The sequence below is a fragment of the Papio anubis genome, chromosome 13, assembly GCF_008728515.1.
Source record: "Papio anubis isolate 15944 chromosome 13, Panubis1.0, whole genome shotgun sequence".
Lineage (NCBI taxonomy): Eukaryota > Metazoa > Chordata > Mammalia > Primates > Cercopithecidae > Papio > Papio anubis.
In genome coordinates, this window is record NC_044988.1 from 81,248,951 (window position 1) to 81,267,658 (window position 18,708).

General features: G+C 44.4%; 1 protein-coding gene across 1 annotated transcript in view; it reads left to right on the top strand.

Annotated features, from left to right (window-relative positions):
• The first annotated feature begins 1,353 nt into the window (after nucleotides 1-1,353).
• UGCG (UDP-glucose ceramide glucosyltransferase) overlaps nucleotides 1,354-18,708 on the top strand; it is a 38,715-nt gene continuing 21,360 nt past the window's right edge. The window contains exon 1 of the mRNA XM_003911365.4: nucleotides 1,354-1,914. Within this exon, the coding sequence (XP_003911414.1) occupies nucleotides 1,817-1,914 (98 nt within the window). The 5' untranslated portion in view covers nucleotides 1,354-1,816. The remainder of the gene's footprint in view (nucleotides 1,915-18,708) is intronic.

Below are 18,708 nucleotides of genomic sequence, written 5' to 3' on the forward strand. Positions count from 1 at the left end.
GAGTGTAGCGGCGCAATCTCGGCTGACTGCAACCTCCGCCCCTCCAGGTTTAAGCAATTCTCTGCCTCAGCCTCCGGAGTAGCTGGGATTACAGGCGCCCGCCACCACACCCGGCTAATTTTTTGTAATTTTAGTAGAGACAGGCTTTCACCATCTTGGCCAGGCCGGTCTTGAACTCCTGACCTCGTGATCCACCTGCCTCGGCCCCAAAGTGTTGGCATTACAGGCGCGAGCCACCGCACCCGGCCACAGCTTCTTTTCAAAATTGAATTCAATTCTGAAATCTCTCAAGGGAGGTCGTGGATTATTTAAAAGGAAATTACCTGAAACAATAAACATAAAACAATGTAGAAATAGCATAAACTCATCTAGATTGAAGAAACAGAAACATGGAGTACTAGCATCTTCTTGGTATTACTTAAAATTAGGACAAATAGTTACCCTACTACCCAAGTGGCATTTCTTTCCATTTTAGAGCTGTGCTGTCCACATATACAATCAAAATTTTCTAGTAGTTAGCCACAGTTAAAGTCTTTAAAAAGAGAAATTAACTTAATAATTTATCTAATTTAATGTAATATGTCCAAAATATTATCTTTTCAACATGCAATCAATATAAAATTTACTAACGAGATGATCTTCCACATCTGGTGTACTGTTTACACTGTACTCCACAGAGTGGCGAGCTGCCTTTCCAACCCTCACTTAGCCACATGTGGCTACCGTATTGGACAGCAGTCTTAGGGGATTTCAGTATCAACTGATTCTTTAATTCTGAGTTTGAGAATTTCTTTTTATAATACACACGGTCGCTAAGGCGCTTAGAGATCTGTGAGGCGCATGGAGATTATTTCACTCTCAGGTCCCTTTTGATCCAAGATCCCACAGCACTAAAAGCAGTAAGAGGGAAGGCAATGGGCAACCCTTGCGCCCAGGAAGGTGGCCTGGAGGAGGGCCTGGTTCCTCCGAGCAGTGCCCGGCGGGGAGGCTGCAGACGCGGCGTTGGAAGTGGGATTTCGAGACAAGCTCCGGCAGCTGCCCGGAACCCGTGTCTTTTTCTGGGGCGCCCGGGAACAGCAGGGCCGGACGGAGGGAGAGCAGCCTCCGGGCCATGCACAGGGTCCCGAGCCGCCACCGCCGCCAAGGGAGCTCGGCCCAGGGCTGCAATGCTTCCCGCCTAGGCGGGCGGCAGCCGGAGCCAGGAGCCGGAGGAAGCCCGGCCTGCGTCCAGCGGACAGCACAACACGATCTCCCCTGCGCGCTCTCGCCGGAGCCGCAGCGGGCGCGCGGGCGGCAGGGTGGGCGTGGAGCGGCGGGGGCACCGCCCCTGGGAGAGGCGGGCGCCGCGGTTCCGGGGGCGGGACGCGCCGAGGAGTGGGGCGCGAGCCGCCGGTTTTGATTAGTGCGCGGAGCTGCGGCGGCGGGGCCAGGCGGCGGAGCTGCTCGGCCGGGAGCCCAGCGGCGAGACGGAGAGGCGGCGGAGGTGCCGGCGCGCAGGGTCTGGCCGGCGGCAGCGAGGGTCGGGAGAGGCGAGCCGGGGCGTGGGGCCGCAGTTGCCCCGACCAGAGCCGGGAGACCGCAGCACCCGCAGCCACCCGCGAGCGCGCCGAAGACAGCGCGCGGGCGAGAGCGCGCGGGCGGGGGCGCGCAGGTCCTGCCCGCCCCTTCCGTCCCCACCCCCCTCCGCCCCTTCCTCTCCCCACCTTCTTCTCGCCTCCCGCGCCCCCGCACCGGGCGCCCACCCTGTCCTCCTCCTGCGGGAGGGTTGTCCGTGTTGGCGGCCGCAGCGGGCCGGGCCGGGCCGGCGGGCCAGGGGATGGCGCTGCTGGACCTGGCCCTGGAGGGAATGGCCGTCTTCGGGTTCGTCCTCTTCTTGGTGCTGTGGCTGATGCATTTTATGGCCATCATCTACACGTGAGTGAGGGACCGCAGGAGGGGCTCGAGGCAGAGGTCCGGGCCTCGGGGACAGGCGAGAATGGGAAATGTTTGTGCTTTGAAGGGGACTGGGCTCGGGCGGGGGTGGAGAAAACTGATCCTCAGGCTGTTCCCCCCCCGTTCCCTCGCCCCTCGGACCGGCAGTGGCGGTGGTCTTTGCGAGGGAAAAGTGTTGGGCGAGGGAAGGGTTTGCTGGGTTGCCGGTGACTGCCCAGCCAGGCGAAAGGAGACTGCTCTTACGTGTCAGGCTGAATGAAGGTGGTGGCTCGGTTTGGTTGTGCTGGGGATTCGTGTGATTTTTCATCTGGGCCGAGATGTATGGTGTATTGTTTTTTTCTTCCGACCTGGGCCACGTTTCTGTTAGGGTGGTAATTGTGTCCACTTTTCTGGGAGCTGCTCACAGCTCTCTGGACACCTCCCTGTGGATTTTCTTCTTCCTGGAAGAGCTCTGTGCGCTTAGATAGGTGTGAAGCACCTGTCCACCCTGAAAAATGTCCACCAAACCTGCGAGCTGGCATGATAGCTTTGAGTCCTGTAGCTTGTACATATCAGCGTGGTTTTCTTTCCTTTTTTCAATTCCTCGTCTTATTGTCTTATGTAGATTTGTACTCTCCCCCCGCCCGCCACATCTTTTCATTTTTGTTTAACAAATACTTCTTGAGGCCTACTAGATACCATTCACTATTCTTGGCCAGGGGACACGGTGGTGAGCAGGACACAATTCCTGTCCTCCTGGGGCTTACATTCTAGAAGGAAGAAGCAGATAAAATCTGAATAAGGTTATGAGATTGTGATGAAGCATGTAAGTGAAATAGAACTGGGTGATGGCATGAATAGAGACATGGGGTATGTGGCTAGTTTGGTATATCCACTATTTAACTAAGGTGAAGTCTGCCTCTGTAAAGAAATGAAAAAATTATATAGAGCACATTACTGATACCGATTCACTTGGATTTTTAGTCTGGGTGAGAAAAAGAACAATTGTATATAGTAATCGTTACCATGAACTAGAATAGAGTGTATGTTAGTGGAAGAGACTTTAAGAAATTAGTTACTTTTAGTTGTTGTTGTTGTTTTTTTTTTTCCTTTTTACTGCGGAAGAAGTGTGCCTTTGCTTTTGGAAACACTGTATTTTATTAGTACAGTGTGGCATTTCCTGGTACTAAGAAAGATGCTGCTGGTACAAGTTATACTGATATTTCTTTGAAAGTGAAAGAAAACATGCCACTTGGATATTGTTGACTTTAGTTTTTGGAGTTTGTGAGCTTAGTCACTGAGCACATTCTGGAATTCATTTAAAATATGTGAGTTCTTTTCCTTTAAAAAAATGGTTACTTTTTACAGTCATAAAAATAAAAAATGCTTACCGTGTAAGGAATTTATGCAATAGATAGGGATGGAGAAAAATAAAACATGCACACACCAAAAGTACCTTACCTTGTCAACCTTTTGTGACTGTCCTTCCAATTTGTGTGTGTGTGTGTGAGAGAGAGAGAGCAAAGGAGGGAGGGGAAGGGGGAAGAGAGAAAAGGGCTATATTATGATTATTGTTCTGTAACCTGCTTTAAAGTTCATCTGTTTAATAAATGTTTATTGAAAAGCCGTTTTGTGCAAGGCACTGTTCTAGTTGCTGGAAGAATGAAGAACAAACATCCAAGGCCCCTGTTCACATGGAACTATCCTGTAAAATGTCATGACCATTTTTTTCATGTCAATATCTGTATGATGTCTACATCATTTGTAATAGATGCATGATATTTTAGTTTACCAGGTACTGAAATTTATTATTATTGATGGATGTGTAGGTTGTTTCCAATTTATCTAGATTACAAACAACACTGTGATGAATTTGTATGCATACATCTTTGAGAAATGATCTCCTTAGTTATATTTCCGAAAGAGGAATTATTGGGCCAGAAGTGGTGCACATTTTAAACTTTGATACATATTGGCCCCATAGAAATGTTATATATATTCACAGTCCTGGTAACATTGTATGATAGCCCCATTTTGCCTTACAAACACTAAGTAGCAGGCATTTCACTGTTTTTATTTTCATTCCTTTAAAGTTACATTGAGCACTTTTAAAATACGTTTATATGCTAGTTACATTTAGATGTAAATTACATACTCATAATCCTGCCTGTGCTGCAGTCTGTTGCTGAATTCATCTTTGTGATATAAAGGTTGTTTTTCTGTTATCTGTCATATGTAGCATTCTTTTCCCCAATCTGTTATTTGTCTTTTAACTTTGTACATATATTTGACATGGAGAAAAGTGTTTGCGCATGTGTGTTTTAGGTAGATAGGTCTTTCTGTTTCTTTTTTTTTTTTTTTTTTTTTTTTTTTGAGACAGAGTCTCGCTCTGTCGCCCAGGCTGGAGTGCAGTGGCCGGATCTCTGCTCACTGCAAGCTCCACCTCCCGGGTTCACGCCATTCTCCTGCCTCAGCCTCCCAAGTAGCTGGGACTACAGGCGCCCGCCACCTCGCCTGGCTAGTTTTTTGTATTTTTTTTAGTAGAGACGGGGTTTCACCGTGTTAGCCAGGATGGTCTTGATCTCCTGACCTCGTGATCCGCCCGTCTCGGCCTCCCAAAGTGCTGGGATTACAGGCTTGAGCCACCGCGCCTGGCCTGTCTTTCTGTTTCTTTTACGTTTTCTAACTTACAATTTTTATATCTTCCTTATTCCTCCAAATTACTATATATGTTAGTCTCTGCTTCCTCTTAGTATTTTTATTTTTTCTTAATTTTTTCACATATTACCCTTAATTCACCCAGCATTTTACTTCGTTTTATGAGAGCTAGAGCCCTAATTATAGTTCCTTCTAAGTATTTAGAGACTTTTCCAAAATTACTTATCAAATGATTATTTGATTATTCCACTGTTTCGAAATATTTTTATTATAGACTAAATTCTGGTTTTTACTTGGGTATGTTTCAAAGCTTCCATTGCCCGCCCTTAACCTATTTTAGATGGCAGATGTTTTTAGGATTTCTGCCTACAGTGTTAAAGGTAACATTCAGATTAGAGACATTTCATATTCAAGAGTCTTATTGTTGAGATTGAAGATTTCCTAAAAGTAACTAAAGATTATAGCCTTGGCAAGTTGAATAGCCTTTATGGGTTATTTTTCTTAATTATTTTTTATTTCTTTGTGAGCGCTAGTGTGGCTTGATAGCTTGGGGCCTGAGGCGAAATTGTGTAAAAGTCTAGAACTGGTGGTCGTCTTTCCCTTTTAGCCCTTGGGAGCCATGTTGCTGCATGATGAAATGATCTGAGCAGAAACCTTGCTTCATGCTCTCTCCCCTATCCCATCCACCTCAGATTATTATTATCTCCCTGTGTACATAAGGTCCTAATGTTTAGCATCAGGCTTTATCTTTCTACTGGAGGTGCTAGGCTAGTGTGGAAATAATTTATGTGTCCTTAAATATTAGCTATCCTCAAGTAAAACAGAGGTCCTTTTACCTGGAGAGGTGTGTGTGTGTGTGTGTGTGTGTGTGTGTGTGTGTGTGTATTTTTTTCTTTGAGACAGGATCTTGCTCTGTTGCTCAGGCTGAAGTACAATGGCACGATCTTGGCTCACTGCAACCACCACAGCCCAGGCTGAAATGATTCTGCTGCCTCAGCCTCCTAAGTAGCTCTCAAGTAGCTGGGACTACAGGCATACCTGGCTAATTTTTGTGCTTTTTGTAGATATGGGGTTCCACCATGCTGCCCAGGCTGGTCTTGAACTCCTGGACTTAAGTGATCTACCTGTCTTGGCTCCCAAAGTACTGGGATTACAGGTGTGAGCCATCGTGCCTGGCCCCCTGGAGATTTTTTAAGATTTTTAAAGTTAATTCTGTTTTCTGCAAACGTATTTCCTTTATTTTGTTTATTATTATTTTTTTGAGACAGTCTTCTCTGTTGCCCAGACTGGAGTGCAGTGACTCGATCACAGTTCACTGCAGCCTCCACATCCCAGGTTCGAGCAATTCTCCCACCTCAGCCTCCCAAGTAACTGGGACTACAGGTGCATGCCATCACACCTGGCTAATTTTTGTTACCCAGGCTGGTCTCAAACTCCTGGGCTCAAGTGATCCCCCCACCTCGGCCTTCTGAAGTTCTGGGATTACGGGCATGAGCCACTGCAGCCAGCCCAAATATGCTGTTTCTAATGTACAGCAACTTCAATACCCAATGCATAGTTTTTGAATGGAATTTGCATACTCATTGTGTCAGGATAACTGCGATAAATGACCTGTCAAAAACTGGTTGTGTTTTTAATGTAAATATTAGCATTTGGGATATTATTTTTAGTTAGTATGATCTTTGCCTTAAATTCATGAATACTTGGTGTTCTGAGCCTTAGTGGAATGTAAATTGAGAACGTCTTTTTTGGGTTTAGTCCTGAGGATGCCCTTGGACTGTGGTCAAACGTTCATCAGTCAGGATCATTGCTACAGGGCTACTTTCAGGGAAATGACTAAGGCAGTTCAGCAGTTGCCCGTTTAACCTGAGATTGGGAAGATACAGAATTAGACTATAGTGTGATAGCCTTAAAGAGCAAAGTGAGGGGCAGTGAGGGGAGGGAGAGCATCAGGAAGAATAGTTAATAGATACTGGGCTTAATACCTAGGTGATGGGATGACCTGTGCAGCAAACCACCATGGCACATGTTTACCTGTGTAACAAACCTGCACATCCTGCGCATGTACCCTGAACTTAAAAGTTGAAGAAAAGAAAAAGAGCAACGTGGAAATTGTAAGATTTTAATATTCAGTGATGGTTCTATTGATTCATTATCCCTCCCTTTCTCTCTGACATTAATTAGTTCAGTACATCTTCATATCTACCCTAGATATTGAAACTATGTCTACTCACTGGTATCTCTGTCTGCAGCCTTGTGCCCCTTCAATTTTATATTTCTTATTGTAGCCTTTATCCTTCTGGATTACTAATCTTGGATCACAGTAGCTTAAAATCTTACCATGATTCCTCATTGCCTGCAGGTTACAGTTCAAACTCCTTAATGAGACAAGCACAGCTCTGTAGGAGCTGGGCCATCCCTGCGTTCCTGTTTCTTCAGCAACATTGTGTTACTGGCATTTCCCCAAACGTGCAATGTGCTTTCTTTGGAATTGTCTTTCTTTTTTCTTTCTCTTCCTTCTTTCCTTCCTTTTTTCTTGTTTGATTAACTCCTACTCATTCAGGTCATTTTGGACTTTAGTTCCTTGTTGGGTTAGGTGCCCTTCATGGCACCCAGCCATCTCCTATTTGTTTTCTATGGTGGTGGAATCTTTTACATTCTGTAGTGTGGTAAGCCCATTGTCCAGTGGGCAGAATTTGTTTTCCTGTAGAGATAACTCACTATTGGTTATTTTGCCTTCTGTGAGAGAATTTGTGTTAGCAAAGTTAAGCTTGCACAAGAAGGTGTGCTTTACTTATTACATTACTTACATGCATTACTTATTGCTTATGAAGCCCATTTTGAAGCAATACCATTTTTGAAATACGTGCTGTATGTAGTAAATTGGTCATGACATACTGATTATAAACAGACAGTAATACAGTCATGAGTGATAACATAACAAAGGTCATTAGTCACTGGAAATTGCTGGCATGGACTATGTGAAGTTAGGGACCTGCTGATATAGCAGTGAACCTAATCTTACACGAAATATTAACAAGCTCTGTGACATGGAGCAGGGAAGATAAATTCCTAGAGTCAGATAAATTGGTTCAGCAGAACCACACAGTGGAATTATAAAAACAACACATTCTGGGGCTGTTAAGCAGGGTGAACTTTTGCCCTTGTGGAATTCATAGTCTTCCTTAGAAACCTAGAGGGAAATTCTGTCTTTTTTCTTTTTCTTTTTTTTTTTTTTTTTGAGACAGAGTCTCATTCTGTCGCCCAGGCTGGAGTGCAGTAGTGTGGTCTCAGCTCACTGCGACCTCTGCCTTCTGGGTGCGAGTGATTCTTGTGCCTCAGCCTCCCAAGCAGCTGGGACTACAAGCACGTGCCACCATGCCCTGCTCATTTTTGTACTTTCAGTAGAGATGGAGTTTCATCATGTTGGCCAGTCTGGTCTCAAACTCCTGGCCTCAAGTGATTCCCCCGTCTCAGCCCCGCAAAGTGCTGGGATTATAGGCATGAGCCACTGTACCCAGCCGAGTGAAATTCTTGTGCCTCACTTGTGAAGAGCTGTATTAAGGTTACTGCAGAGGCTTCTTCCCGCCATCTGAAGAGGAAGGAGTCCACCCTCCTTGTTTAACCTTTACCTGCCTCCAGTAGGTTTCCCTGCATCCCGGGCTTTCCTCTTGCAAAAGCCAAATTTGACAACAAAACTGTAGAAGAAGTTATTTAAAAATGAGACAGGCCAGGCGCAGTGGCTCATGCCTGTAATCCCAGCACTTTGGGAGGCCAAGGCAGGTGGATCACCTGAGGTCAGCAGTTCGAGACTAGCCTGACCAATATGGCGAAACCCCATCTCTACTAAAAATACAAAAATTAGCCAGGTGTGGTGGCAGGTGCCTGTAATCCCAGCTACTCGGGAGGCAGAGATAGGAGAATCGCTTGAACCCTGGAGGCGGGAGTTGCAGTGAGTCAAGATCGTGCCACTGCACTCCAGCCTGGGTGACAGAGCGAGACTCTGCCTCAGGGAAAAAAAAAAGTTCCCACCTTGACTTTTTTTCTTTTCCTTTTGAGACAGGGTCTCTCTCTGTTACCCAGGCTGGAGTGCAATAGTGCGATCATGGTTCACTACAGCCTTGACCTGCCAGGCTCAAGCAATCCTCCTACTTCAGCCTCCTGGGTAGTTGGGACTACAGGCACATGCCAGCACGCATGACTAATTTTTGTATTTTTTTTTGTAGAGATGGGGTTCCACCATGTTGGCTAGGCTGGTCTAGAACTCCTGAGTTCAAACAATCTGGCCACCTCGGCCTCCACAGGTGCTAGGATTATAGGCCTTTTCCATTCTTCAGTCACCTAGTCTTTCTAGACCTGTGATTGTCAACTTTGACTGCACTATGGAGTCACATCGAGGGCTTAAAAAAAAAGAAACGACTGCTGCCTGGGGCTCACCCCTACAGACAAGGTGAAATTGGTTCAGGCATCAGTATTTTCAAAACTCGCTAGGTGACATGGATGTGCAGCCTAGGCTGAGAATAATTGCCACGGGCTGTCTGTCCACAGTTGTGTCCAGCACCTGCCACCTCTTGGCTTTATTTAATTCTCCATTTAGCCCAGAGCCCACAGTTCATCACTTCATTATCTTGCCTCTTGCCTCACCTCGTATCAGTCTGCCCTGTTATCCTGAATCCATCCAATAATGATAGCTGCTCAACTTTGAAAATCCTACAGAGGGTAATCACACAGCCATGTGGACTAATACTACTACACATTGGTAGTCTCAGGGCTTAGCTAAACCTGCATGCAGTGCTGCCTGGCAGTGCTTTTTTTTTTCTGTAGTTAGTTCTGATACCCATCACTTTAAAAAACCTCTTCTAAATCTTCATTCTACCGTGTTCTTGGTGGATGACCTTAGCTCCTACTTCATACTGTGGATCCCATCATGCCTTAAATTACTTTTTTCCTTTTATCTCTTTGCCCTTCGGCTAGCTCTTCTTGAATTTTTAAAGAATTTCAAGTAGTCTTTAAAAAATTGAACTAGAAGCTGGGCGTGTTGGCTCACGCCTGTAATCCCAGCACTTTGGGAGGCCGAGTCAGGTGGATCACCTGAGGTCAGGTGTTTGAGACCAGCCTGGCTAACATGGGGAAACACTGTCTCTACTAAAAATACAAAAAATTAGCCAGGCGTGGTGGTACTCGCCTGTAATCCCAGCTACTCCGGAGGCTGAGGCAGGAGAATTGCTTGAATCTGGGAGGTGGAGGTTGCAGTGAGCCAAGGTTGTGCCATTGCACTCCAGCCTGGGCAACAAGAACAAAACTTCATCTGGGTTGGGGGGAGTTTCGACTAGAATGCCAGGACAGGGAGGATCGCCTGAGGCCAGGAGTTCATGACCAGCCTGAGCAATATAATAAGACCCCATTGCCACAGAAAAAATTTTTAAAAATTAGCCAGAGGCGGTGGTATGCAGTGAGCTATGACTGCTACTGCACTCCAACCTGGGTGACAGAGCAAGATTGTATCTCAAAAAAAACTAGAAAAATTTAAAGTAGAAGCCCTCTGTTCCACTCTTTGGCCCTTTCACTCAGTGGCAGGTTTCAGTAGAAACTAGTGTTTGTTTACTGTTATCACATCTCAGCTCCCATTCATTTACTTTTTAACCCGTTTTTAGCTCTCTACCGTTATCCTCCATGAACTGCCCCAATTCTTGCCAAAAGTGCTCAGAGATAGCAGTAAGTACATATGTAATCTACCGAACATTTCCATTCTTATCTTGGTCTCTCCAGCAGCATTCAGTGTTACTCTTTCTTGAACCCTTTGAGAAAGAAAACAGCTTGGCCAGATAAACCCTTCTGTCATTTTACTTGCACCCTGGCTGTCTTTCTGGTTCTTTGATCCCCACTTTTAGTCTTCTTCATGCATCACTCTTTTTTGTTTTTTTTTTGTTTGTTTGTTTTAGAGGGAGTTTCGATCTTGTCATCCAGGCTGGAGTGCAGTGGCACAATCTTGGCTCACTGCAACCTCTGCCTCCCAGGTTCGAGTGATTCTCCTTCCTCAGCCTCTCAAGTAGCTGGAATTACAGGCGCACCACCATGCCCGGCTAATTTTTGTATTTTTAGTAGAGACAGGGGTTTCACCATATTGATCAGGCTGGTCTCGAACTCCTGACCTCAGGTGATCCACCCGCCTCAGCTTCCCAAAGTGCTGGGATTACAGGCATGAGCCACTGTGCCTGGCCTCTCCTTCATGCATTACTGATTCAATAATATTATATTCCTTGGCCATCTTCTGAGAATGCTGTGCCTCGGAGAGCTTGTGTATTTACCTTACAGTGGATGGCTTCTATATTTTTATCTCTAGGCTAACCTTACTTGCTGAGCTCTCTGTATCTGTTTACTTATTTACTCTTCATTTATTCACAATTATTTTTAAAAATTGAGAACATACTATGTATTGTTGCTTTGCTGGGCTCTGGAGAATTTATATTCTACTGTAGTGTTTCTCCAAGTGTAGGTTACTGCCAGCCTTTATCATTTGGGATGCTTGTGAAAAATGCAGATTCCTAGTCTCTTCATCTGGTTCATTCACTTGTGATCTCTACCTGTGGGCGTTATTTATACCAAAAGTTGCAAACCTGTGGTCTCCTAGATGAGACATCACCACTTGATGTCTTAAGAGTAACTTAAAGTTCGTATGTTCAAAAGTTCATTACTCTCTCCCATCTCTCATTGTGCCTAGATTTTATGAATGGCACCATTAGTTACCATAACCTGACCCAGATATACCCCTCATTCTCCTTCATTCCCCCTCCACCAACACCCTCATCAGTTGTTGGCTAAGCTCCTTGATTGTGAGTTCTCACCTTCTCTTGACTTTGCTTCTTTCGCTTGTTTCTTTTGTGTGTATGTTTTGTTTTATTTGAGACAGTCTTGCTCTGTTGCCCAGGCTGGAGTTCAGTGGTGCAGACTCGGCTCACCACAACCTCCGCCTCCTGGGTTCAAGCGAGTCTCCTGCCTCAGCCTCCCGATTAGCTGGGATTACAGGTGTGTACCACCATGCCTGGCTAATTTTTGTATTTTTAGTAGAGACGGAGTTTCACCATGTTGGCCAGGCTGGTCTTGAACTCCCAACCTCAGGTAATCCACCCGCCTCAGCCTCCCATGAGCCGCTTACAGGCATGAGCCACTGCACCCAGCCTTTCACTTGTTTCTTATACTTTTCTGGTTTGTGTGTCTCTCTCTTTCTTTTGGACCTTTGTAATATTTTTCCCTTGCCTTCCATCTCCCCTGCCTGTACTTTATTCTCTTAAATTCTATAAATACAAAAATGATCCTGGTTGCTTCCTTTTAGTCTTTCATGGTTATTTCTTGCCTAGAGGATGAGCTCCAGGCCTTTTCAGCCTTGTCTGTGAAGTCACGAAGAATTTAGAGCGGAGATGAGTCTTAAAGCAGTGCTGCTTAAGCTTGAGTGTACCTGTGAATCACCTACAGATCTTATTGAACTGAAGATTCAGTTTCAGTAGTTCTGAGGGGTGAGGCCTGAAATTCCGAAGCTCTGAAAAACTCTCAGGTGTTGCCAATGCTGCTGGTCCACGGGCCACACTTGGAGTGTGAAAGTCTGGAAAGACTGCCTCCTAGAAATAGTTGGATGCTTCCATCTCTCTTCTCTCAAAGTGTTCCAAACATACTTTGACGATAGTCTGTATCACACTGCATTTGCAGCGTCCTGTACAGACTTTACTTCTGAATGAGAGGTGGCCTGTGTACATGTGAGAACCACCTCTCCTATTAACACATGGAAATGCTATAATGATTAGACACTTATACACCCAGAGCCTGAAAATATGAAAGGAAGATCTGCATATTCCAGAAACCAAGAGGGAATGCAAAGTAGTGGGTTGGTCTTGTCTGCTAATTTGAATCCCGGGGAGGTTTCAATTTACTGATATTTCTTCTCGTTATTGGTCGTATTTTCCTCATTCTTCGCATGCCTAGAAATTTTTTAAGAGATGCCAGACATTTTGAATTTCACCGTGTTGGGTGCTGGATGTTTTTGTTTTTCTGGACTCTTGACTGAGTTCTTCAATTTATTTTCTTTTTTTTTCTTTTTTTTCTTTTTTTTTGAGATGGAGTCTTGCTCTGTTGCCCAGGTTAGAGTGCAGTGGCACGATCTTGTCTCACTGCAACCTCCGCCTCCCAGATTCAAGTGAGTCTCCTGCGCAGCCTCCTGAGTAGCTGGGATTACAGGCACACGAGACCACACCTGGCTAATTATTTTTTGTATTTTTAGAAGAGACGGGGTTTCACCGCGTTGGCCAGGCTGGTCTTGAACTCCTGACCCCAAATTATCCTCCCGCCTTGGCGTCCCAAAGTGCTGGGATTACAGGCATGAGCCACTGCCCGGCCTACCTTATTTTCTGTGTCACAGGAATCACTCTCTTCCTTTGCTTGGTGTTCAGTATCTTCAAAACTGTTGTCTCCTGTATTTTTTTCTGATTTTTTGGTTGTTTCAGGTGGGAGAGAGTAAATCCAGTTAGTGTTTCTTCATCTTGTCCAAAAGTTGAAGGCTTGGTGGGTGGTGGGAAGAGTAGGGTTTTTAGTATTAGTGTGAGGACAGAGTCAGTGCTGCACACTAGTTATAATAACCTCAAACTGTAAACAACCCAAACATCCATCCACAGAAAGTAGATAAAGTGTAGTATATTAGTAAAACTATCCGGTAACAAGAGTGAATACATGATAGCTAAATGTAGCAACATGGATGAATCTCACAAACATAACGCAACCCAAAGAGGCCAGACAGAAAAGATACATCCTATGGGATTCCATTTATATAAAAATTTAAAGCCAGCAAAACTAGTCTGTAGTGTTAGAAGTCAGGACAGGGAGTACCCTTGAGGGGAGTGTAGTACATGGAAGGAGACATGAGGGGACTTCTGGGGTTCTGCTAATACCGTTTTTTGATCTGGGTACTGGTTACATGGCAGTTTCACTTTGAGAAAATTCTTTGAGCTGTGTACTTACATGTGACTTTATCATATGTACATTATGTATCAATAAAAAGTACCCCCTCACACCACTTCCCCAACAAAAAGGTCAAGGCTGCAAGCCAAATGCATTACAGGAAGGTAAGAACTGGATTCCCAGTATAGAACCTGGAAAGCAAGTCGTCTGCCCTAGGCTAAGGGTGGAAATGGACACCCATGAGAAAGCTTGTGCAACGTGTAGGAATCATAGGCTCAAGTTCATACTGTCTAGGAAATGGAGAAACCCTGATCTGAGACACTAAAAGAAAAACTGGTTGGAAACCAGTAAAACTTTTAAGACCCCGTCTGAGCCACTTATAATCCTGCCCCACTTTAAGGTCTCCACCATTGAGGCCATTTTTGAAACACTAGGCAATTGATCACAGTGCCCTCCGCCCCTGCCCCCCATCACCCATGCCGGAGTGTAGTGGCACGATCTTGGCTCACTGCAACCTCTGCCTCCTGGGTTCAAGTCATTCTTGTGCCTCAGCTTCCCGAGTAGCTAGAATTATAGGTGTGTGCCACCACGCTCAGCTAATTTTTCTATTTTTAGTAGAGATGGGGTTTTGCTGTGTTGGACAAGCTGGTCTTGAACTCCTGACCTCAAGTGATCCACCTGCCTCGTCTTCCCAAAGTGTTAGAATTACAGGCGTGAGCCACTGCACCAGCCCCAAGGCTACTTCTGACCTTGGAAACTTCGTTATTTTGAAAAAAAAACCACTGGGCTTTAAAAAATTATTTTGAAAAAGAAATCACTGGGGTTTTATAAAAATTTTTGAAAAAAATCTCTGGGATTTTAGAGCTCTTTATTCTGTCATCCACATCTCAAACTCTTTCATGATTTCTATGTAGAAATCTGTAGATTGGCGTCCAACACACTGGTCATGCCCAAAGGCATTGTTTCCACATGTGGAACGATGGTCCAGAGCAAAGCTTTGTTGACATGTTTATTAAGAGTTTTGTAAGGAGAAGATTTTCTGGGCATGTGCAACCCAACTTCCTCATTAAAGCCACAGCTCCTCAACAGCAGGGAATTCACCTGTTGCTTGTTGCATCTTTAGTGCATATGATAATGACTAGTGTACATTCGGGGCTCTAAAGATGTTGTTCAGTAAGTGACTGCGAAGTAGTCATGGAGTACCATTGTGTGCCAAGCATGGTGCTACAGGTGTTTTGTTCATTTGGTGACCTAATGGATATTCTTTTATTGTTTTGACAAACATTTCAAGTAATTTGTACCACGTGGCCTTGTTGGTTGCATTATGTAAGTTGAAACAGTATTCTGCGAGGTAGGATCTTGTACCCTAGGGGGTACACAACAAACTGATCCGTTGGGTTTTGGAAAGAAAATATTAGAGAGAGACAGGGACAGAGGGGAGGCACAAATATGTTTTTTTAAAGGTCCTGTGATATAGTCTGGCTTATTTTGAGTAGAAATGTCAGACACAGTACTTAACAATTCTCTTCATCCATAAACCTCTGTGGCTGTTGGGAGAGTCAGAATGAGTCTATGATAAAATACTGCATTCTCAACACGAAAAGTTCTTCAAAGGAGGAGGTGTATCTAATGGTATTTAAAGTAAAACATCTTGGGAGAAGGGAAAAATAGGATCTACTCTAAACTTTACCAAAATGTAATCACCTCTAGACTATTCAGTACAGTTTAGATGGTCTTTGTTGCTGCTGTTTTTAACCTGAAGCCTTGCCACAGGCACTGAGATTATTGGTGGGCCAGGTTTCTCTGTTATTTGGTCAGCAGTTAACCTGCATGTTTTTGGTAGTTTAATAGCACTTAAGGATCACACAGTGGGACCAATAGATAAAAATCACTGGGATTTTAGACCTTGTTCTGTCGTCCACATCTCTAAACTTTTTCATCATTTCTGTGTCTTTGCCTGTCCCTCTCTCTGGGCTGCATTCTAGGTAGCTTCTTCTAATCTAGATTCCAATTCTTTTGTAAACTGTGAGTATGCAGGATTCTGTATTACTTGTCTTTTGAATTTCTGATGTCAGTGATCATAACTGTCATTTCTAGAACTTGTGTGGTTCTTTTCATATTATTTGTGGTCATATATGATGATTTCCCTCATTTCCTTCTCTTCTCTTGGGTTTCGTTCAGGTACAGGGAGGTTGCATTCTTGGCCCAAACCCACGTGGTCAGGTGTTCTCCAAGAAGACTTTTTTCTTTTTTGTTTTTGTTTTAGATAGAGTCTTTCTCTGTCACCCACGCTGAAGTGCAGTGGCGCAATCTCGGTTCATTGCAGCCTCCGCCTCCCAGGTTCAAGGGATTCTCATGCCTCAGCCTTCTGAGTAGCTGGGACCACAGGTGCACACCACCATGCCTGGCCATATTTTGTCTTTTTTAGTAGAGACGGAGTTTCACCATGTTGACCAGGCTGGTCTCGAACTCCTGACCTCAAGTGATCCACCTGCCTCCACCTTTGAAAGTGCTGGGATTGCAGGCATGAGCCACTGTGCCTGGCCAAGACTTTTTTCTTTTGTTCTATTTCACTGAGGACTTAATCCAAGATAGACAGCATCTGCATCTTCCCTGTATGGACCAGGATTTTTCTGCTTGCCTTTCAGGAAGTCCAGATTTACACAAGGCTCTCAGAACAGTTGTGCTGTCAGTCTTATCTCAGGCTTCTCTCCATCTCCAGGTCACCAGGGACCAGTGGATGGTCAGGAGGCAAGCATGGACTCCAGCACTCACTCGCTGAGAGATTTTTTTCTCCTTTCTGACCTTAGAGACTCTTCTCTTTATTTTCCTAACGGTTCAATTATGTATTGTAAAACATGCTTTTACTACACTTGTATTAAAAAGGAAGAGAGAAAAGTTTGTATCTATGAATATGTACATATATAACTCATGTATACCATAAATATGTGTATGTATTTTGACTTGTATATGCATTTTTAAAACCTCTGGAAGGACAAGAAACTAGTAATGCTGGGGAAGCAGTAATGGAAACAGGCAGATGAGGGGGTAGTGGTGGCAGATTTCTTTTATCAGACCCTCTTAATATTTTTAGTGATTTGAGCCATATCAGTATATTACCAGTTCAGGGGCTGAACGTGGTGGCTCATGCCTGTAATCCCAGCACTTTTAAGAAGCCAAGACAGGAGGATTCTTTGAGCCCAGGAGTTCAAGACCAGCCTGGGCAATATAGTGAGACCCCATCTCCATAAAAAAAAAATTTTAAAATTAGCCTGGTTTGGTGGCATGTACCTGTCATCCTAGCTACTGGGGAGGCTGAAGTGGCAGGATCGCTTGAGCCCAGGAGATGTAGATAATTATACCACTGCATGCCAGCTTGAGCAACAGAGCAAGACCCCATCTCTCTCATATATATATATATATATATATATATATATATATATATATCTCCTTTTCAATCAATTAATTGTGTAATATAAACTTTTTCCCCAGCAGTCTAGATGTTCTTTACCTGGTAGGTTTCAGACATCTAGTCTGCTATTTTGTTAGAAATAGAATAGTGATTACTTTTGTGGTTATATGCATTTTAGATCGTGGTTTTGCCCGTCTGGTCCTCTGGATGAACTCTGTAGATCAATATTTTCCAAACTATCTATGGCAAAGCAGTTGTTCTTTAAAATTTTTCCAGTCTGGCTGGGTGTGGTGGCTCACATCTGTAATCCCAGCACTTTGGGAGGCTGAGGCGGGCAGATCACGTAGGATCAGGAGTTCGAGACCAACCTGGCCAACATGGTGAAACCCTGTCTTTACTGAAAATACAAAAAGTTAGCTGGACATGGTGGTACATACCTGGAATCTCAGCTACTCGGGAGGCTGAGGCAGGGGAATCACTTGAACCCGGGAGGTGAAGGTTGCAGTAGCTGAGATTGCACCACTGCGCTTCAGCCTGGATGGCAGAGCAAACTCTGTCTTTAAAAAAAAAAAAAAAATTTCCAATCTGCCATGAGCCAGTACTTTGGTAACTACAATAAAAATAAATTGCTGATCACATGCTTGATGTCATGGCAATGTTAAATTGCTATACAAGTTTCTAAAAGGTTTCACTCAATTGTTTCTCACTTGCAAACCAGTAAAAAGCAACTACTGGATCAGACCACACTTTGAGTAGCACTGCGATAGATGGTGCTCCAGTGTTTTCTGTTACTTGGTGTATCAGAAATTGATTCCACCCTGTTCTAGAAATTTCTTGTTGATTTTTAAGTTTTTCCATTGTAAACCTGGTGTGTGTGGGCGTGCATTTGTTCATGTGTGTATAAAACTGTTTGTATGGCTTTATCTGAAACATTAGATATTTGCTACAGCACACACTTGCCTTAGTTAGAGACCAAAACCCGTGGCTAACTGGTCTGGGTAGTGGTACTGGTGTCCCTCCAAAAGTCACTCCCAGTTTAATAGTGGATTTTATCAAATCAAGATGTGTTGATGCAAGTATTTTTTGATCATCTGGAAGTTCTCATTGGTTGATTTTCACAGTAAGTCAGAGCTGCCATCTGGCTGGCAGCAATTGTAAGGTACCATTGATGTCAGAGATGTTAAAATGTGGAAGAACATGTGTCTTAGAATATCTTGCAGATGGACCCATGATTGTTCTAGTGTCTAATTACTGTCAAATGCTTGGAGACTTGTTTATGAGAAGTACTCGTCATGTATTTATGAGAAGTAGGAGGAAGCCTTCAGTGGCTTCCTTCAGAAACCACCACTATACTGAATGGCATCTTGTTGCGACAGCCTGATGTTAACTGGGGCATGTTGTCTGTTCTCCAGCATTGCTGCTTTCTTTTTTTTTGAGACAGAGTCTCACTGTGTTGCCCATGCTGGAGTGCAGCGGCGCAATCTTGGCTCACTGCAACCTCCACCCCCTGGGTTCAAGCGATTCTTCTGCCTCACCTTCCCGAGTAGCTGGGATTATAGGCACCCACCATCACGCCCAGCTAATATTTATACTGTTTTTTTAGAATCGCTTGATAGAGATGGGATTTCACTGTGTTGGCCAGACTGGTCTCGAACTCCTGACTTCAAGTGATCCATCCACCTTGGTCTCCCAAAGTGCTGGGATTACAGGCGTGAGCCACCGCACCTGGCGTTGCTTTTCTCATTAGGAGCCTTGCTGTGCTGCAGCATCCTTGCAATGGA